The following is a 19037-nucleotide window of genomic DNA, read 5'->3' on the forward strand; positions in this document are numbered from 1 at the left end:
TGTAGCTCGGTAATGAATAAAGACGACAAGGACATTATCAAAATTGTTCGAGGTCGGTTTCTTAGAAATATATCGTAAATATCTCAGCCATTTGCTAGACATAGAAATCTTGGAATTCCCGCCTCGGTTTTGGTACGAAAAAAATGGTAAAAGTACTTTTTTGGGGTTTTCTAAGGAACGACCAGTGAAATAATGGTGAGTCCATAATCCCTTCACAGCCCACCGTAGACCACATGAATTGCAAAAAAGGAACAGTCGAATTGCTCAATTTTCGTATGCAGGAGCAAGTGTGTTAATATTCACATTTTGACTCTGTACTTAGGATAGTGACACTAAGAAGATCGTTCTTTCGGGTATACGAATGGTCCTTAGCCCAAGTGCTTCCCAAAACACTTTACCCTAGTTTTCTATTACCAATAGAACCCGAGGTTTCATCTCCGGAAGAATCCTGTTTTTGTGCGCGGCGTTTTGGAATATATTAAGTAGCGCATGTTGTCGCATGCCTACCGACATTGTATTTCTGATTTAGTAACAATGATTTCCTTATTTTTATGGTCTAACATTTTGCTAGGAGGTATTATAACAGTACGGCATAGGCACCTATTTCGACCTGATACTCGTTTCAATAATTTTTATCTACAACTTTCTGCATATTTTCTGGCCTAAGATTACTATCTTATTTTTCCTTTGTTTCAGCATGGAGCAGTTCGAACAGCTGCTTACATGCGCCATTTGTCTGGACCGATACCGTAACCCGAAACTACTGCCATGTCAGCACTCGTTCTGCATGGAGCCGTGCATGGACGGCCTGGTCGACTATGTCCGGCGGCAGGTAAGTCAACCTGTTCAGCTGTTGCCGTATTATGCTACCGCATGCCCACAGTCTTAGAATCACTTCTTTCCAAAATATTATGCAAATGCGATACTGTGGAACGTTTAAACTATAGTACGGTAATGCCTACTTTATAGTACACCTTTGCCCCTGTTGAACATGTTTTGTAGCTCTCGAAAGTTTCTCAAAGCCTGAACAAAGCAATTGAGCTACATGTTTTTAATAAACAAGGTCCAGTGAACTATAGAGGTTAAGTCTTTTAGATACTGGTTATGGATTGTATGTTGCAATTTTTTTTTAAATGAAGAAGAGATTGAATAGCGTAATAAAGATATAATCGCCTCGTGATGACTGGGTGTTGTGTGATGTCCTTAGGTTAGTTAGGTTTAAGTAGTTCTAAGTTCTAGGGGACTGATGATCATCGATGTTAAGTCCGATAGTGCTCAGAGCCATTTGAACCATTTGTACCAAAGATATAATCATGAAAGAGCAGATACGATTTAGAATAGTAAGATCTTGCAGAGCTGTAGTGACACTTCTATAGAGCTTTTCATAGTGTTCCAAGAGCTACTCTCTGTGTGGTAATGGAAAAAAACGGACATTCCTGACACCTTTTTTCAGCTCTTGGATTACGCCGTTCAGTCATCGAGAAATATATTTTAAAGACAAACATAAACACTTATTTGATGAAAAAGTGATGTCATGATATTAATTATGTGCATGGTTCTGTAATCACTGTGGGTGTATATGATGATTTGTCCTGTTACTATAGGTTATGGACCTAGACGAGTATAAAACTGAAGATAATATTATAAAAAATGAGACTGAATGTGTAAGGGGGAGAGTCTAATAGATCGAACATGGGACTATGGAGTCGTGTACGATTCAGTTTAGGGCGGAGAAAGATGGGTTTGGGCTCCCATTTACGAAAGGATAGTTAGTGTAGGTTACGACTGATAGCATGGGTAGACTTTAAGGATAATGTCATGACCTGCTTCTCGAAGACTGTCAAAATTACCCAAGGAGAGGATTGAAGAGACTGGAAAAGGAGGAAAGATGGGATGTGCAAACAGAAGCGCGATAACAAGGACGAAGAAAGCAGTGACGTGCTGGGATTCAGTTTCATAAATATGTAATACAGCCGAATTTATTCCACGTACTTGAACTGATGTGAGGAGCTGATATAGGATGCGCCTGGCCAGAAGGTACACTACTGGCCATTAAAATTGCTACACCAAGAATAAATGCAGATGATAAACGGGTATTCATTGGACAAATATATTATACTAGAACTGACATGTGATTACATTTTCACGCAATTCGGGTGCATAGGTCCTGAGAAATTAGTACCCAGAACAACCACCTCTGGCCGTAATAACGGCCTTGATATGCCTGGGCATTGAGTCAAACAGAGCCTGGATGGCGTATACAGGTACAGCTACCCATGCGACTTCAACATGATACCACAGTTCATCAAGAGTAGTGACTGGCGTATTGTGACGAGTCAGTTGCTCGGCCGCCATTGACCAGACGTTTTCACTTGGTGAGAGATCTGGAGAATGTGCTGGCCAGGGCAGCAGTCGAACATTTTCTGTATCCAGAAAGACCCGTACAGGACCTGCAACATGCGGTCGTGCATTATCCTGCTCAAATGTAGGGTTTCGCAGGGATTGAATGAAGGGTAGGGCCACGAGTCGTAACACATCTGAAATGTAACGTCCACTGTTCAAAGTGCCGTCAATGCGAACAGGAGGTGACCGAGATGTGGAACCAATGGCACCCCATACCATCATGGCGATGACGAATACACGCTTCCAATGTGCGTTCTCCGCGATGTCGCCAAACACGGATGTGACCATCATGATGCTGTAAACAGAACCTGGATTCATCCGAAAAAATGACGTTTTGCCATTCGTGCACCCAGGTTCGTCGTTGAGTACATCATCGTAGGCGCTCCTGTCTGTGATGCAGAGTCAAGGGTAACCGCAGCCGTAGTCTCCAAACTGATAGTCCATTCTGCTGCAAACGTCGTCGAACTGTTGGCGCAGTTGGTTGTTGACTTGCAAACGGCCCCATCTGTTGACTCAGGGATCGAGACGTGGCTGCACGATCCGTTACAGCCATGCGGATAAGATGCCTGTCATCTCGACTGCTAGTGATACGAGGCCGTTGGGATCCAGCACGGCGTTCCGTATTACCCTCCTGAATCATCCGATTCCATATTCTGCTAACAGTCATTGGATCTCGACCAACGCGAGCAGCAATGTCGCGATACGATAAACCGCAATCGCGATAGGCTACAATCCGACCTTTATCAAAGTCGGAAACGTGATGGTACGCATTTCTCCTCCTTACGCGAGGCATCACAACAACGTTTCACCAGGCAACACCGGTCAACTGCTGTTTGTGTATGAGAAATCGGTTGGAAACTTTCCTTATATCAGCACATTGTAGGTGTCGCCATCGGCGCCAACCTTGCGTGAATGCTCTGAAAAGCTAATCATTAGCATATCTCAGCATCTTCTTCTTGAAAGTTAATTTTCGCGTCTGTAGCACGTCATCTTCGTGGTGTAGCAATTTTAATGGCCAATAGTGTATTTTGGATAGGATGTGAGAAACAAAATCGACTGCATATTGTTCAAGGACTATAAAGGGAGCGGTACAGAGGTCCATAACATTTGCTTAGGTGAGACTGAGACAGGATAGCGTCCTGTACGCGTGAATAATTCTCATGGGACTATATGATGTTACGAGTTTTATGTGCTATAGGTTTTAATTTTTTTGTCTGTTACGGGCTTTCTCTTCGATGATTAGCAGCTGGCCATATTCTTCTTTTCCTCTTGGCCTTATCCCGAAGCTTCACGACGTCTGCGTGTCAATCTGTATTTGGCAATGATAGTGGTAGAGTGTGGCCTTGGACGCCTTTCCCGCCACCCCGTCTAAACCCTCCCCATCCCCGTCCTCTCCTTTCTCCGAGGCGGAACTTGTGTATCCTCTCTCTCTACGTTTAGTGGTATCCGATGTGAAAGTGTGAGGCTTTCGAAATTCTTGCGAATCGTGTAACTGAGGTGGAACGTGGATACCAGCCCGACAATTACCTACTCACATGTGGGATACTGCCTAAAGAGCAAACACAGCCTAGTTGGCACACCCTTGTCGTTCAGCCCCCATACGGATTCAATCCGGAGCCGCTGAGGGTCTCCCCGAAATCGGAAGCGGCGTGCTAACGCACGCGACTATTCCGGAGCGTCTTTTATTACACATGTTGATATGAACAATTTAGAAAAGACTAGATTGAATAGCTTCATGAGTAGAGCTCACTGAAATAGGATTTATTCACTCCATTAATGGATTTTCAAGGGACATAAGTAAATGAAACTTATGGCAGTAATTAAATGTATACTGTGTGGTGAGAAAACTACTTTTTGTGAGCATAGATAATGCTGAAGTGATTGTATAATTCTTGTATATGTGTGTGCTCTTGCTGAGACCATTCGAAATAAAAGTTTAGAGACATCGACCTACCCGCAGGGGAACCTGGGGAGACCAGCGTGTTTAGTTTGAACATTGTAAGAAGAACATTATGGTGATGATTATGTTAATACGAAAGGAACAGTCACACAGTATGCAACATTTCGAAGTTGCGGATATACTGAAGTGAGAGTATCGTCGTCACTTCTTGTACATAGGCGTTAGCATGCTGTGCTCTACTCAGTCGTGATCCCGGATTCCCTCTTTACTAAATCTGGCATTACCAGGAAAAAGCAGTACCCAGCATTACTTTAGTTATTAACAAGTGAAGCAATGGTCTTAGTTGCTGTTCTATAAACTTTACGCCAAAATACGCTATTAGATAATAATCACCCTATATGACTTATTAAACGGATCGTACAAGGTATAGTATCATAATACTAGCGCCAGTAACCTACAAAAAAGTGATCTTGGTTACTGTTGACTCTGATCTAGCTACAATGAATGCCTGCAGTTGAGCCAATAATTCACCACAGAGGTGTAAGACATCGGTCAAAGAGTATTGCTGTTAATGCAGACTGGACTATACGCCGTAATCACATCCCACTCTTTCTCAATGGCGCCGTTCAGATTGTCGTGGCCACCTTGGAAAGCACGTTGAATTTCGCAGGCATTGTCCTGGAAAGGTGTACCCTACCATTGTCCTTGTTTATCAGCTTGAAGTAATAGGAGTATCATCAGAATAAGGTACATGTTGCTCGGGATATATTCTACACTGCTGAACGTTCCCTCAAGAAACACCAGACGTATGAGTTCCTCTTAATACTCAACAGTCTGTAGTATGACGCGCTGAGACGACTTTCGCTGACTGCATTGCCGGCTCCAGTCTCATTGTACACACCTCTCTCGTACATAAATATTACGTCCATACGTCTCATCTTCTCTTTGATAATACTTCCGGTGTTCTCTCTTGCTTCGCACCACAGGTATGATGCGCGTAGTTGCGCTGTGTGTCATGGCCTGATTTATTCCACAGTTTCCACAATGCTTGTCGACGTTTCACAAACCGACCATAACTTTCAATGGAAGTACCTCAATTCCAAAGGATAAAACCAAATAGAAGTTACTTTACAACGTGGAGATTTGTGTATTCTATTACCCATCAACTCATTTATCTGTAAAATTCTGCATTTCTGCTATCCCGATTTTTGAAAGTTAACAAATCTGAAGTCTACTGATGCAAAAGTCACTGAAGGAATATGCCCCATGTAGTAGGTACTTATGACAACTGATGCGCAATAGTGATAAATAAGATATTATTCGGCAGAAAGCTAAATATTCACTTGAAACGTATGTGTTAAGACATAAAGCACTTGCAGAGGCGTATCTATTTTCAAGACAGAAACTGCTGTGTTGTATTCGTACTTTTCCCCCTGGTTTCCTGTCGAGGTGCGAAAGTGTAGCTTCAGTGAACTAATAATAACCTTCCGGAATGGAATGGTATACTCATTTGACACGGGCAGCATGCAAACATATTACACAATTTTTGGTGTATAGGCGCTGCAGTAGTCCACTGTCAAAAACCACAGTGATCACATCATCCAGATCCTTATTAAGAACCAAGAGCAGAAACACTCATGTTTATCCAGGAACTAGAAACCGAATTGTTTCTCTTAAAAGCAGAAATATGATACCTGCATCTCCGTGTTTACGTATGTTTCGATAACACTCTGGTCGCTATTCTTATATGTACCGTTCGTGAAAATACACTGCCTTCCAGAATGGAGGAGGAAACGAACTGAAACTTTGTGAGTTCAAAGTGTATGTGGTGTTACTACAGCGATTACAAAACAGAGCCAAATTTACAAATAATTCGGCGACGAAAGCCCACTTATCAATATTACTTTGCACTACCTCTGTCCTGAATGAATGCATTGGTTCGGTTGGGAAGGGTGACATAAAGCCGCTGTATCCTCTCCTGAAATCAGCTGGTCCACAACTGTTGTAACTGGTCATTGATATTCTTGACAATGGAACTGGGGCGAAGTTGATTTCCAACCTGATCCTACACATGTTCTACCAGGGACGGATCTGAGGATCTTGCTGTCCACAGGAGTACCTCAGTATCTCGTAGGCAGTTCACAGAGGTACGTGTCATGAGGGAACGAGCACTGCTGTTGAATGCCATTCTCCCCAGGTTGCGGCCACACTTGCCTAAGATATTCGTGGGGATTGGGAGATAACGCAGACCTCATGATTCATCTCTGAGCACATTCAGCAGCAGCCCATGCTTGTCTGTCACGGTACAATTCCAAATGCAGCTGTTGTTGTTGTGGTGTTAACGGCAGCCTGCGTTCGGGATGGTGATTTCCTTATGCAGCTGCTGCCAGCCTCCGACCAATGGTGTCGCAGTGAAACCGAGTATTGCAAGGGGTCCATTACTTGTTCTCCGATGGCAGGGATAGATGTGAAGGGCTGAAATGAAATGAAATGTCGTGTGGCTAGGGCCTCCCGTCACGTAGACCGTTCGCCTTGTGCAGGCCTTCCGAGTTGACGCCACTTAGGCGACCTGCGCGTCGATGAGGATGAAATGATGAAGATTAGGACAACACAACACCAAGTCCCTGAGCGGGGAAAATCTCCGACCCAGCCGGGAATCGAACCCGGGACCTTAGGATTGACATTCCGTCGCGCTGACCACTCAGCTACCGGGACTGGACATGTGAAGGGCTTACTATGTGTTTGGTGCACAGTACCGCGATCCTCCCTTGTGTTGGTCAACTTGCCGAATGGAACCTTGACGACGCTTCTGCCTGACCTCAAGTTACATTGCCCATCATCGGGCCACTGTCACATCCAAGTGCCTCAAAAAATCTGAATACTGCACTGCTCGATCTGTCAACCAAATAGAGACCCACAGCGAGGCCCCTTTCAAGCTATGTCAGGTGCTGATAACGCTCACAAGAGTACGCGGCATCTTCGTGGCCTGCACGTTTGAAATTCTTAAGCTCCCTATTCAAACGGTGCTACTTGGAGGCTCTGACTAAAGCGGCCCGAAACCTGCGCCTCCTAAAAAACTTCTCGTGTTCAACAGTGACATGCAGTATAACACACCCCCACAATACGATCTCGCTAAAAATACGTTTACTGCTTGAGTTGGCCTAGTCGACGCCCTCTTGGCACGTATATATTGTCTCCTAACAATGTTCGTAGCATTACATTCAGCAAATCAATGAGTTTTTACTGGCTCAGAATTTTCAAACCCAATATGTGGTACATGCTCCGTCCATAGCACGCCGCTTTGAATCATCCTATTTACTGCCTGCTACCAGTACTACAGGTAATCTACTGTTTCTGTTTCAAGATTTTACAAGAGATCATTTTCCAGTTAGGACTAAAGTGTAACGACATATTTCCACGAAACTACAGTTAATTTCTGTCTTACACCTAGCTTTATTTCGAATGCTACGAAGTATAAGACAAGGTAAAAATTAAACCAAAGAAAAGGTCGCATCAGTTCTCCAGTTCTAGGAAACGTGACATTATGCCAACGCAAAAACTATACATTATCATTAATTCAAGAATTATTAGGTACGAATTAAGTCAATATCCCTCTCTTCTCAGATCTCTTTTGATATTCGAATACTTACACGAGGCAGCGCTGTGCCTGTTTTTCGTGGCGTCGCTAAACCACGCTGTTAAATCTAATTCTGGTGGGACTTGGCAGTTTATCAGCCTTCGTTACGAGTTGTTCGTTCCACGAGTGATTTATGAACTTTGCCAGTCCTAGAATAAGCGTGACGCTCGTGCGCAATGCAATACTTCGGGTGAAGATATTCGTGGTAACGAAATATTACCGACTAAAAGACATTTCGTATTAATCACCGCACAATGCACAAAAATGTTCGACGTAGTTGAACATTCGTTCCTCCAAGTGTCATACACCGACCGAGATTTGAAGAAAAGACAGAACACAGGATGAAGCTACACTGAACAAGCACATTGTCTGTAAGAATGTTTAAATCCCTATGTTCAGCCTGCTCCATACGAGACTGTCGCAGCATACTTACGGAACAGTTGGCTTAGAACTTCGAAATTTGTAAAGAGCGCAGAAAATTTTTCTGGAAGATCAAGTCTATGAAAACTGATCGTCTGTAATCACCTTTCTAATCACTAAATATTCGTAGGTATACAGTCACAATGTATCAGTTACAAAACTTCATAGAAAATCCATAAATTGACGTTCTACATGAGATGAGAGACAGATGTCACAGAATTTTATTACGAGACGAAGGCGTAAGCTGAATGCAAGTGAGAGTTATTTAATCTATTTTGTGGTCAAAACAATGTACAAAATTTCAACAATTTTTTACATGGTGAGAGCGCTCACCTGATAACTGAGTGCACTCATCAGCCCTCTCAGAAACAGATACATCATCCTTTTGAAACAGTAAATACGAAATGATCACATAATTCGGCTTCGAATGGAAGTAAAATAGATCAACCATGGTAAAACTGCGAAGATCTCATACGCACATGATGTTACATAGCTCTGTAAGCTCTATAGAGATGGCAGATGAGATACACTATGTAATGTTCCATAGGAAATTTGGGCCAGAAAATGTTTCTGTGTTACATAGAAAATATCGACCCACTTTTTAAGTTTCGCATTGTTCAAATGGTTCAAATGGCTCTGAGCACTATGCGACATAACTTCTGAGGTCATCAGTCGCCTAGAACTTAGAACTAATTAAACCTAACTAACCTAAGGACATCACACACATCCATGCCCGAGGCAGGATTCGAACCTGCGACCGTAGCGGTCGCTCGGCTCCAGACTGTAGCGCCTAGAACCGCATGGCCACTACGGCTGGCTCGCATTGTTGATTCATGTTCTCAGAGTAGTTAATCCTGTTTTGTAATATAGCCGCATAATGCTTAACGTGACACAATCACCTAACATTGCAATTTCTCACCAATGCCTGTTGGATTGGGTCGTATATCATGCTCACTGACTAAATTAGCCAGAGGTACCTAAGACGTGCTGATAGATCTCTCGGGAGATGATCCATTGAACATTCGTGTTGAATTTGCGTTTGTGAAGATACGTAATTTCAACACTGTGACGTGTCAGAACAATATGTAGTTCCCGTAGGACACCATGTCGAGACAAGTTTGAGAAAAGTGGACATTTGGAGGTGTATGACTTGGTTTCTCGCCAAAATCTTTGAATTATATTGCTTTTTCTTGTGTAGATGCGTGAGAAATTTCACTTACAATCCTCTCTGCAGTCGGAGGAATACCTGACTGCACTGGTAATGTGTGTATCAGAACTTACTGCTCCTTACGTTGTGTCTAACGAACATCGTAGTTATCGTCGTTGTCGCCGTCGTCAGCTTCATCGTCATCGTCATCATCATCGCCATCGCCACCGTCATCATCTGCCATTTGACATATACAGCTGACCAATGTCTTCTCTGTAATTTTTGTCCGTTATTGTCTTCAACGAATTGTATTCCTACTGCTCATGCTGCCTTTCTTCCATTAGATCACGTTTTCTCATTTCTTGGAATCCAGCAAAGTATTTCCTTTTAACATTGACCATCTATTCGCCCACCTTCATTTCATTTTCACTATAATCTTAATTTTCAGTTTACTAATTCACTTACTCAGACAGTAGTCTTCTTTTTATCAACTCACAAGCTATAAGAAATCCTTAAAGAACCAAGCTTTAAGAGGAAGTGGATTTCAATCAACATAAGTATTACGTCTGGCTTGTTACATTTTACATCCAGCTATGGAATCTGCAGCAGACACAGTTTCCTAGTCCCTTCGTTTGCTTTCCTGTCTCTCCCAGTAATTACGAACGTTATATCTCCACTGCTCTCTGAACAACCCTTAGTTTTTGATTTGCCTTTCGCATTAAAAGTTCGCATCTCATTGCCATAAGCCAGAGCTAGTAATACACGTGATTGAAAGGCTTCCGTTCTGGATACATCTAGAGCTTGGCTTTCAAGACTCTATATAGTTTGCAAAATACATTTCCATTCTGTATTTAGTATTCCGTTTATTTATTTTTCTATATAACTAGCTGCGGTCTTCAACTGCCCCAAATAACTCATTAACTTATTATGGGACTTAGTTATTAATTTTTTGCCACTTAGTGCAATTGACTTTCAGTGATATTCACAAATTTACGAGAGACAGTCAAGTTAAAACGAGACATATTGAAAAAAGTAAGTAAACTGTTTATTATTTCAAAAATAATCGACTTAACTGTTAATAAATTTGTCCCACTGTGAACAAACCGATCAGTGCCTTCATGAAGAAATGTTTGCGGTGGCCTATGGAACCACGATTGTACCCAGGCGTGTACATCCTCGTCCGAAACAAATCGACGGCCGCGAATGTTTTTCTTCGGGGCTCCAAAAATAACGAATTCTCATAGGAGAAACCGGAACTTAATGAAAGACGTGTATGGGCTTCCCATCGAAGCTTCTGCAGTGTAGTCGAAACAACCTGCCAACAACATCACGCCTCACATGATGCCAAGGAAGTTTCGAGCACGTTGCAGAAGTTGCATAGCGAAACCCTTGCAGAGCCTCCATTAAGTGCCGCTCTCTTCCCATGCGATTTATGATTTCCATATTTTTGAGCCCTGCCTCACAGTAGGATATTTGTTAGCAAAATATGACAGTATACATGTGATGTGTAACGACAGTGAAAGAAGCCTATGCCCATTACAGTGCCACAAGTTCCTCCAAAAAATCGTAACACAACATACACACACAAATGTCATACCAACAAATATAAATCCACCTGATGATGGAGGTTTAAACCTTTAAAACCAGTCGTGGAGATAAATAAACTGTGACTGGTAACAGTAAATTTGTTGGTTCATTTACGGATAAATGTATTAACAGTTGTGGCTATTACTTTTGAAACAGTAAACAGTTACCCTACGTTTCTTCCGTCTGTCTTGTTTTCGTTGATTGCCCCTTATACATTCCTGTTGAAGTTTCTTTGCACTAGAGTCCCACAGTTACATTGCCACCAGGTAAAAAACGCGGCTCACACATGTTCCATTAATCGTAATTCCTTCATAGTTTTCGCAGTTCAAGAATATGAAAACTCCTTCTGAGTACCCGGAATTCCGGTGATAGAAAATCTACTTCTCCTCTTTAAATTATGAATTTTCCACTGCCTTCATGCAGTCTAATAAAAGCGGTAACTATGATACGGGTATTCATCAGGATACAAAGATATGTCGAATCGAATAACAGCCTTGTTTGTCGAGGGTTTAGCACAGATTTTGTGGATAATGGATCGAAATCATTCAGAATCTATGAACACCATAACGTAGTGGACGTCGTCATTAGTGCGAGACCTTAATTGTGAGCCGATTTTTCTTTCCGTGTAAAATGGTAGAGTATTACTTTCGGACATAATCACTATTAAAACTGTTACATTCAAATATAAAACTGCTTTTATATCCCCTCTGCGAACTGTAAAAGTATACAACAATAATTGTGAAGAACCTTGTTACACTATGTGATCAAAAGTATAAGTATCCGGACGCCTGACTGAAAACGACTTACAACTTCGTGGAGCCCTTCATAGGTAATGCTAGAATTAAATATGGTATTGGCCCACCCGTAGCCTTGATGACAGCTTCCACTCTCGCAGGCATACTTTCAATCAGGTCTGGAAGGTTTCTTGGGGAATGGCAGCCCATTCTTCACTGACTGCTGGACTGAGGAGAGGTATCGATGTCGGTCGGTGAGGCCTGGCACGAAGTAGGCGTTCCAAAACATCCCAGAAGTGTTCTATAGGATTCAGGTTAGGACTCTGCACAGGCCAGTCCATTACAGGGATGTTACTGTAATGTAACCACTCCGCCACAGGCCGCGCATTATGAACACGTGCTCGATCGTCTTGAAAGATGCAGTCGCCATCCCCGCTCAGGAGTGGGAAGCTAGAAGGTGCTTAAAACATCCATTTAAATCTGTGATGTGACAGTGCCACGCAAAACAACAAGGGGTGAAAGCCCCCTCCATGAAAAACACGACCACACCAAAATACCACCGCCTCCGAATGTTGCTGTTGGCACGCTGGTAGATGACGTTCACAGGGCATTCACCACACCCCCACCCTGCCGTCAGATCGCCACATTGTATACCGTGGTTCGTCACTCCACACAACCATTTTTCATCACTCCACACAACCATTTTTCACTGTTCAATCGTCCAAAGTTTACGCTCCTTACACCACGCGAGGTGTCGTTTGGCATTTACCGACGTGATGTGTGGCTTATGAGCTGCCGCTCGACTATGAAATCCAATTTTTCTCACCTCCCGCCTAACTGTCATAGTACTTGCAGTGGATCCTGATGCAGTTTGGAATTCTTGTGTGATGGTCTGGATAGATCTCTGCGTATTACACATCACGACCCTCTTCAACTGTCGGCGGTCTCTGTCAGTCAACAGATGAGGTCGGCCTGTACACTTTTGTGCTGTACGTGTCCCTTCACGTTTCTTCTTCACTATCACATCGGAAACAGTGGACCGAGGGATGTTTGGGAGAGTGGAAATCTCTCGTACAGACGTATGACACAAGTGACACCCAATCACCTGACCACGTTCGAAATCCGTGAGTTCCGTGGAGCGCCCCATTCTGCTCTCTCACGATGTCTAATGACTACTGAGGTCGCTGGTATGAAGTACGTGGCAACAGGTGGCAGCACAATGGACGTAATATGAAAAACACATGATTTTGGTGGTGTCCGGATACTATTAATCACATAGTGTATGTAGCAAAGTCCGATACGAGTAAGTTATTGTGAATTTCTCTTCCAATTTCTAGAATACGTCACGCTCCAAGAAATGATAACTATACTGGTATCTAATGCAGTCGGACAGACAGAACTACAGGATTTGTAGAATTAGCTGTGCGACTACAACACTGAATAAATCAAAACCTAGTTCCTTCGTTCTCTCGGCGCACGGATGCGAAAATGGAAGCTGAGGAAATAAGTGAGCACAGTATTTAAAAGCAGTCTACTTTGCTCAGTAGTACTTACTAGGGTCTCGGTATTGAGTACGTACGAGATGGCTGCTGTTCTCGAGCCAGTCTAGAGCAGATTGCTGGAATAGGGGAGCAAGTCACGTGACTGGAAAAAAGCGCCATTGGTCGGCAGAACTACATGCCTGCGTCTTGTTCATCTGTTGTAGAATTATGGAGGATATACTGTGAACGCATATGATGATTTTTCTAGAAACTGAAGAATTCTTGTTCCGGAATCAGTATGCTTTCCATAAGCTCTAATGCTGTGAAATCCAGTTTGTTTTGTTCATTCCCTGGATCCAGGAGTCGGAGCTCTGATTTATGCTGCTTTTCTGACTTCCTGAAAGCCTTAGATACAGTTCCGTACCTTCAACTAGCAAACAAAATGCGAGAGTTCGTAATATCCAAGAAAATATACGACTGGATGGAAGATTTCCCACGAAACGTGACTCAATATGTCGTTCTTAATGGATAGGCATCATGAGAAACAAAGGTAGTGTGGCAGCACGCCTGATGATGTACTTACTATCTGGAAGATAGCGCCTGTGGTCCTATGTTGCTGTTCACAAAGGCCGGCCGAAGTGGCCTTGCGGTTAAAGGCGCTGCAGTCTGGAACCGCAAGACCGCTACGGTCGCAGGTTCGAATCCTGCCTCGGGCATGGATGTTTGTGATGTCCTTAGGTTAGTTAGGTTTAACTAGTTCTAAATTCTAGGGGACTAATGACCTCAGCAGTTGAGTCCCATAGTGCTCAGAGCTATTTGAACCATTTGTTCACAAAGGACCGAGTTGTGTACAGGGACGCGGCGACGACTGAAGCTTGTTACGAAATGCGTGGACAGCAGTTAGTTGTTTAGTGCCTGGTGGGAATATTGTCAGCTGATTCTAAACATAAACAAATGTTAAAATTTTGAACTTAGCTGCTGTTCAGTAACGGTGAATGTAAATGAATGATTTGAGAGACTTAGCCAACGAGTTGACTGGCTGGTACGTAGTTTGTGTGGCCATGAGCCGCATAGCATCAGCCAGATACGGGACGTTTCACTGACTTTTAATTCCATGTACATTATAATGTGAAGACTTTTAAGCTTAGCCCAACCCCAATGGGAAATGATTTTTAACGGATTTATTTGATTTTGCTTATGGTCACAGATACAGCGTTACTTGACAAGAGCTTCTAGACTCTGAAATTTGTCGTCGCCAATATATGATTTTGCATCTATATGTACTTCTGAGGAATAGAATTTTACAGTTGCTGAAACCATGGTCAATGGTTGTTAATGCAACATATTTGCTGAGTCTCTCAAATCACACATAAACAAATGTAATGTAATGTGCGTAAATAACGGAAAATATTCGGTATCGTTTGACCACGCGATTGGCCATCAGTTACCGAAATCAGTAACGGCCCTCAAGTATCTGGAAGTGTGTGTAAGGAGAGGTTTAATGTGCAACAAGTACAACCTTGGGTAAGGAACATGCGAGACTCAGATTTATTGGAAGAATTCTAAGCACGAGTCTTTCACAGATCAAAGAGTTCGCTTACAACACTCTCACTCAAGCAGTTATACACTCCAGGTAGTCAGGATAGTTGTAAAGTGCATGAAACATGTTTAAAATATCGACTCTATATAATGCAAGAATGACACATATATAAACGACAAGGTATCAAAAGTTTTATTTTTGGGAGGGGGGAGGGGACGGGGGGGGGGGGGGCGGGAGGGTATCCGTCGATCGCAGTTGCTGGAAATGACGATGAACCAAGCAAAGAAAAAATTTTATGTGCCGGAATTTGCCCGTTGCTAATCGGTAGTAAGTCTGCAAAGAGCTTTCCGCGGCAAGTTTCGCAGGACACCACCAGTTTACAAGAGCGTAGTGGAGTGATACACGAAATTTAAGAAGGACGGTTGGCTGTGCGATGCAAACTATTCGAGACGACCGGGCGTGTCGGAATAAACAGTGGATTATGTGAGGGACGTTACGAAGACCCACGAAGGCTACCTATCGACTAAGCGCAGAACTAAGCCCTCGTCAGCCAAAAGTGTGGAATATCCTTCGTAAGCGATTAAGAGTCAAGCCGCACAAATTGCAGCTTCTGCAAGCAAGAAGCCTAGACGACAAACTGCGCCGCCAGCAGTTCTGCGCTGATGTGCGGAACCAACTCGAAAACGACGATTTCGCAATCAGATTAATCTTCAGTGACGAAGCCACTCTTTGTCTTTCGAGAAAGGTCAACCGATACAACTCACACATATGGCGACAAAGAATCCACAAGCAACTGCCGAATACGTCCAGGATGCCACGAAAATTAATATGTTCTATGCTGTATGCAACAAGACAGTCAATGGACCCTTCTTCAATGAGGAAACTGCCAATGGCATCACCTGTCTCGACATCTCTATAATTGTAGCTCATGCAACAGATTGAAACGCTACAGATTGAAACTGATAGCAAGCATTTCATATTTTAATAAAATGGCGTCCTCCAAATTTTTATATTTATATATGAGAGTACCCGAATTATCCGTTGTTGCGGCCGCTGACTTGACACTACTCGATTCGGGTGGTCACAACGGCCGCCAGATTTGACGCCCTGCGATATTTTCTTGTGGGACAACGTCAAGAATAGTGTTTATTTTGCACCTCTACCACAAAAGCTCTAAGGCTTACAACAGCAGTAGCTGTTCCTACCGTCACTCCTGATATGCTGGTTCGGGTACGGTCAGAATCTGATTATATGTGTGCCCTGTGACGAAGAGTGAACGAATAGAACATTTATAAATACTGTAAGAAACTAAGAGTGTTTGCATTTGAAATATTGCATTTTTTGTTAAGTTTTTCTTGGCAATTTAACTGTACAGATTAAATGTTTCATGGACTTTATAATTATCTTGTATTGTTCGTGTGTCTACGACCATTACGTAGTTCGATTAAAGGAAGAGGCGGAAAAGAGTCAAAGAATAGTAGCACCATTCTTTACGGATTTGCTTAGTCAACGTGAGAGTGACACAGAGATCCTCAAAGTCCTCCAAAGGGAGACATTACAAGATAATTGGCGTGCTTTATGGACAGCATTACTCGTGAAATTCTGAGAGCCGATGTTCCAAATCGAATCAAACAAAATCCTGCTTCCTCTAATAGACACACTGACGGAAAAAAATCGCAGCACCGAGAAGAGTGTGTACGACACAAACGAAAGTTTAGTATGCGTGTATCAACATCTGAAAGATGATACTTATTCTGATTTCGCGCCAGTCGCATGAGAGTGGCGTCAGTAGCGCCAATAGCGCCAATATGAGGATACAAATCAGTTTTAAATACTTTGAGACTGGACGTAGTGAGTCGATGTTAGTCAAGAATGCCTTTAAGGCAACAAAGAGCCATTACCAATATTCTACTGAGTTTGAACGAGGTCGTGTAATAGGACTACAGGAAGCTGGATGTTCCATCAGGGATAGTGCAGAGAGACTTGGCAGGAATGTAGCCACTGTACATGATTGCTGGCAGCGTTGGTCACTGGAATGTATGGTAGCAAGAAGACCGGGCTCTGGACGCCCACGTGGCACTAGCGAGAGGGAAGGTCATCGTGTTCGGCGTACGGCTCTCACGCTTTGTACTGCATCTGCAGCAGCAATTTGAGCAGCATTTGGCATCACAGTAACACAACGAGCTGTTATAAATCGGTTGCTTCAAGGACAGCTCAGAGCCAGAAACCCCGGTAGCGTGCATTCCACTGACCCCAAACCATCGCCATTTTCGACTTCAGTAGTGTCAAACGAGAGCTCATTGGGGGGCAGGTTGGAGGCCAGTTGTGTTTTCTGATGGAAACTCGTTCTGTCTCGGTGCCAGTGATGGCCGTGTTTTGATTAGGAGGCCAGTTGAGGGCCTGTAACCAACCTGTCTGCGTGCTAGACACACTGGACCTATACCTGGAGTTATGGTCTGGGTTGCGATTTTGTATGACAGCAGGAGCATTCTAGCCGTCATTCCACATACCCTGACTGCAAATTTGTACGTCAGAGTGGTGATTCGACCTGTTGTGCTGCCATTCATGAACAGCGTTCCCTGAAGTGTTGTCCAACAAGATAACGATCGCCCATATTCACCTGTTGTAATTCACTATGCTCTACAAAGTATCAACATGTTACCTTGGCATGTTCGATCACCGAACCTGTCTCCAATCGGGCACTTACGGAACATCGTGGGACAAAAATTTCATTATCATCCATGAACAGCATTAACCTTGCCTGTATTGACCGAACGAGTACAACAGACTTGGAAGTCCATCCCACAAACTGACATTCAGCACCCGTAAAACACAAAGCATGCACCTTTGCATGCTTGTATTCGGTAATCTGGGGGGTTACACCAATTATTAATGTACTACCATTTCACATTTGCAATGGCTTATCTCGCGCTTACATAAACCTGTGACCTCCCAGTGTTAATCACTTAAATGTGTTACCTAAGCAAATGTATTCTCGAAATTTCATTACTATACATTAATTATTTTTTGGAGTTGCAAATTTTTCGTCAGTGTATCTTGCGTAATGACCACAAGGCTAAAGCTAGAGAAACGCCACACACTGCACAGTGACTTACGGTGCACAAATTTATTTTATTTATTACTTATCACTTTCCTTGAAACCACTTGAACCAAAGACATATGGCCATGGAACGAATCAGTACATAGTTTACATAGTTAAAATTAGAAAATGTATAATCCAAAGAAAATAATGAAATGAAGGGGAAAATTTTGAGCGAGTGTAAAATGAACTTCGTAATTACCATTTCCTTCGCTGGGAGTGTTCTTGACAAGTCCCCAAAATAGTCCCAAAATATGGTACCATAGACGATAATACAGCGCATGTAAGCAAAGTAAATAAGCCTTAGCCTTTCAGAGTGAGAGATAGTACAGATTATTCTTCTAGTGTAGGTAGCAGCATTCAATTTTTCCACAACATCTTGAACACGATGGTTCCAAGAAAGTTACCCATTTACACATTCCGAAGAATTTATAATGGCCGATCTTACTGACTGAGCACTTTGTGACAAAAGATTTCGCTTTTACACGAGCTCCGCGTCACAAACTGTATCTTGCGTTTAGTTGCAGTCCAGTGTCAATCTCTTCTCTGAATGCCTCTAGTTGATGTTACTAACTAGTTAAATTATTTACATTGCATTCTTCGTTGTTCAAAATAAGTATAGTATCACCTGCAAAGAGAAATAATTTTCGAGTCATCTGTCTTGTTTATTGACAGATCATTAATATGCGTCAAGAAATGTAGCGGACCCAGAACGGCACCCCTCGTGGTACCTCCCCCCTCCCCCCACACACTTTACATAAGCTCATTCAGATTCAAATCTCTTCCCTGTTTGTGAACCCCAGAGAAAAACCTTCTGCTTTCTGATTTCAAAATATGAAGTGAGGATTGGCTGAGTTTTCTTCCCTGGTCCCATAACGTCATAATGTTCCAACGTATGCAAAAGTGTTGCATGGACCACACAATCAAATACTTCTGTTAAATCAAAGAACACAATTACTCTTCTCAACCTATCATTTTCCCGGCTTCTTTCTCAGACTCAAAAGAATAAACGGTATTTTCTGTGGATACTTGTTCCGTGGAGCTGAAGCTGCGAGTCTGATAACAAATTAAGTGTTCTGAACTGTGCC

General features: G+C 42.8%; 1 protein-coding gene across 4 annotated transcripts in view; it reads left to right on the forward strand.

The window, feature by feature from the left end:
• LOC124605816 (RING finger protein nhl-1) overlaps positions 1 to 19037 on the forward strand; it is a 286175-nt gene that overhangs the window by 215862 nt on the left and 51276 nt on the right. For all 4 annotated transcript variants that reach the window (XM_047137730.1, XM_047137732.1, XM_047137733.1 and 1 more), the window contains one exon: positions 697 to 832. In XM_047137730.1, the coding sequence (XP_046993686.1) occupies positions 698 to 832 (135 nt within the window). In that variant the 5' untranslated portion in view covers position 697. The remainder of the gene's footprint in view (positions 1 to 696; positions 833 to 19037) is intronic.

The sequence above is a fragment of the Schistocerca americana genome, chromosome 3, assembly GCF_021461395.2.
Source record: "Schistocerca americana isolate TAMUIC-IGC-003095 chromosome 3, iqSchAmer2.1, whole genome shotgun sequence".
Lineage (NCBI taxonomy): Eukaryota > Metazoa > Arthropoda > Insecta > Orthoptera > Acrididae > Schistocerca > Schistocerca americana.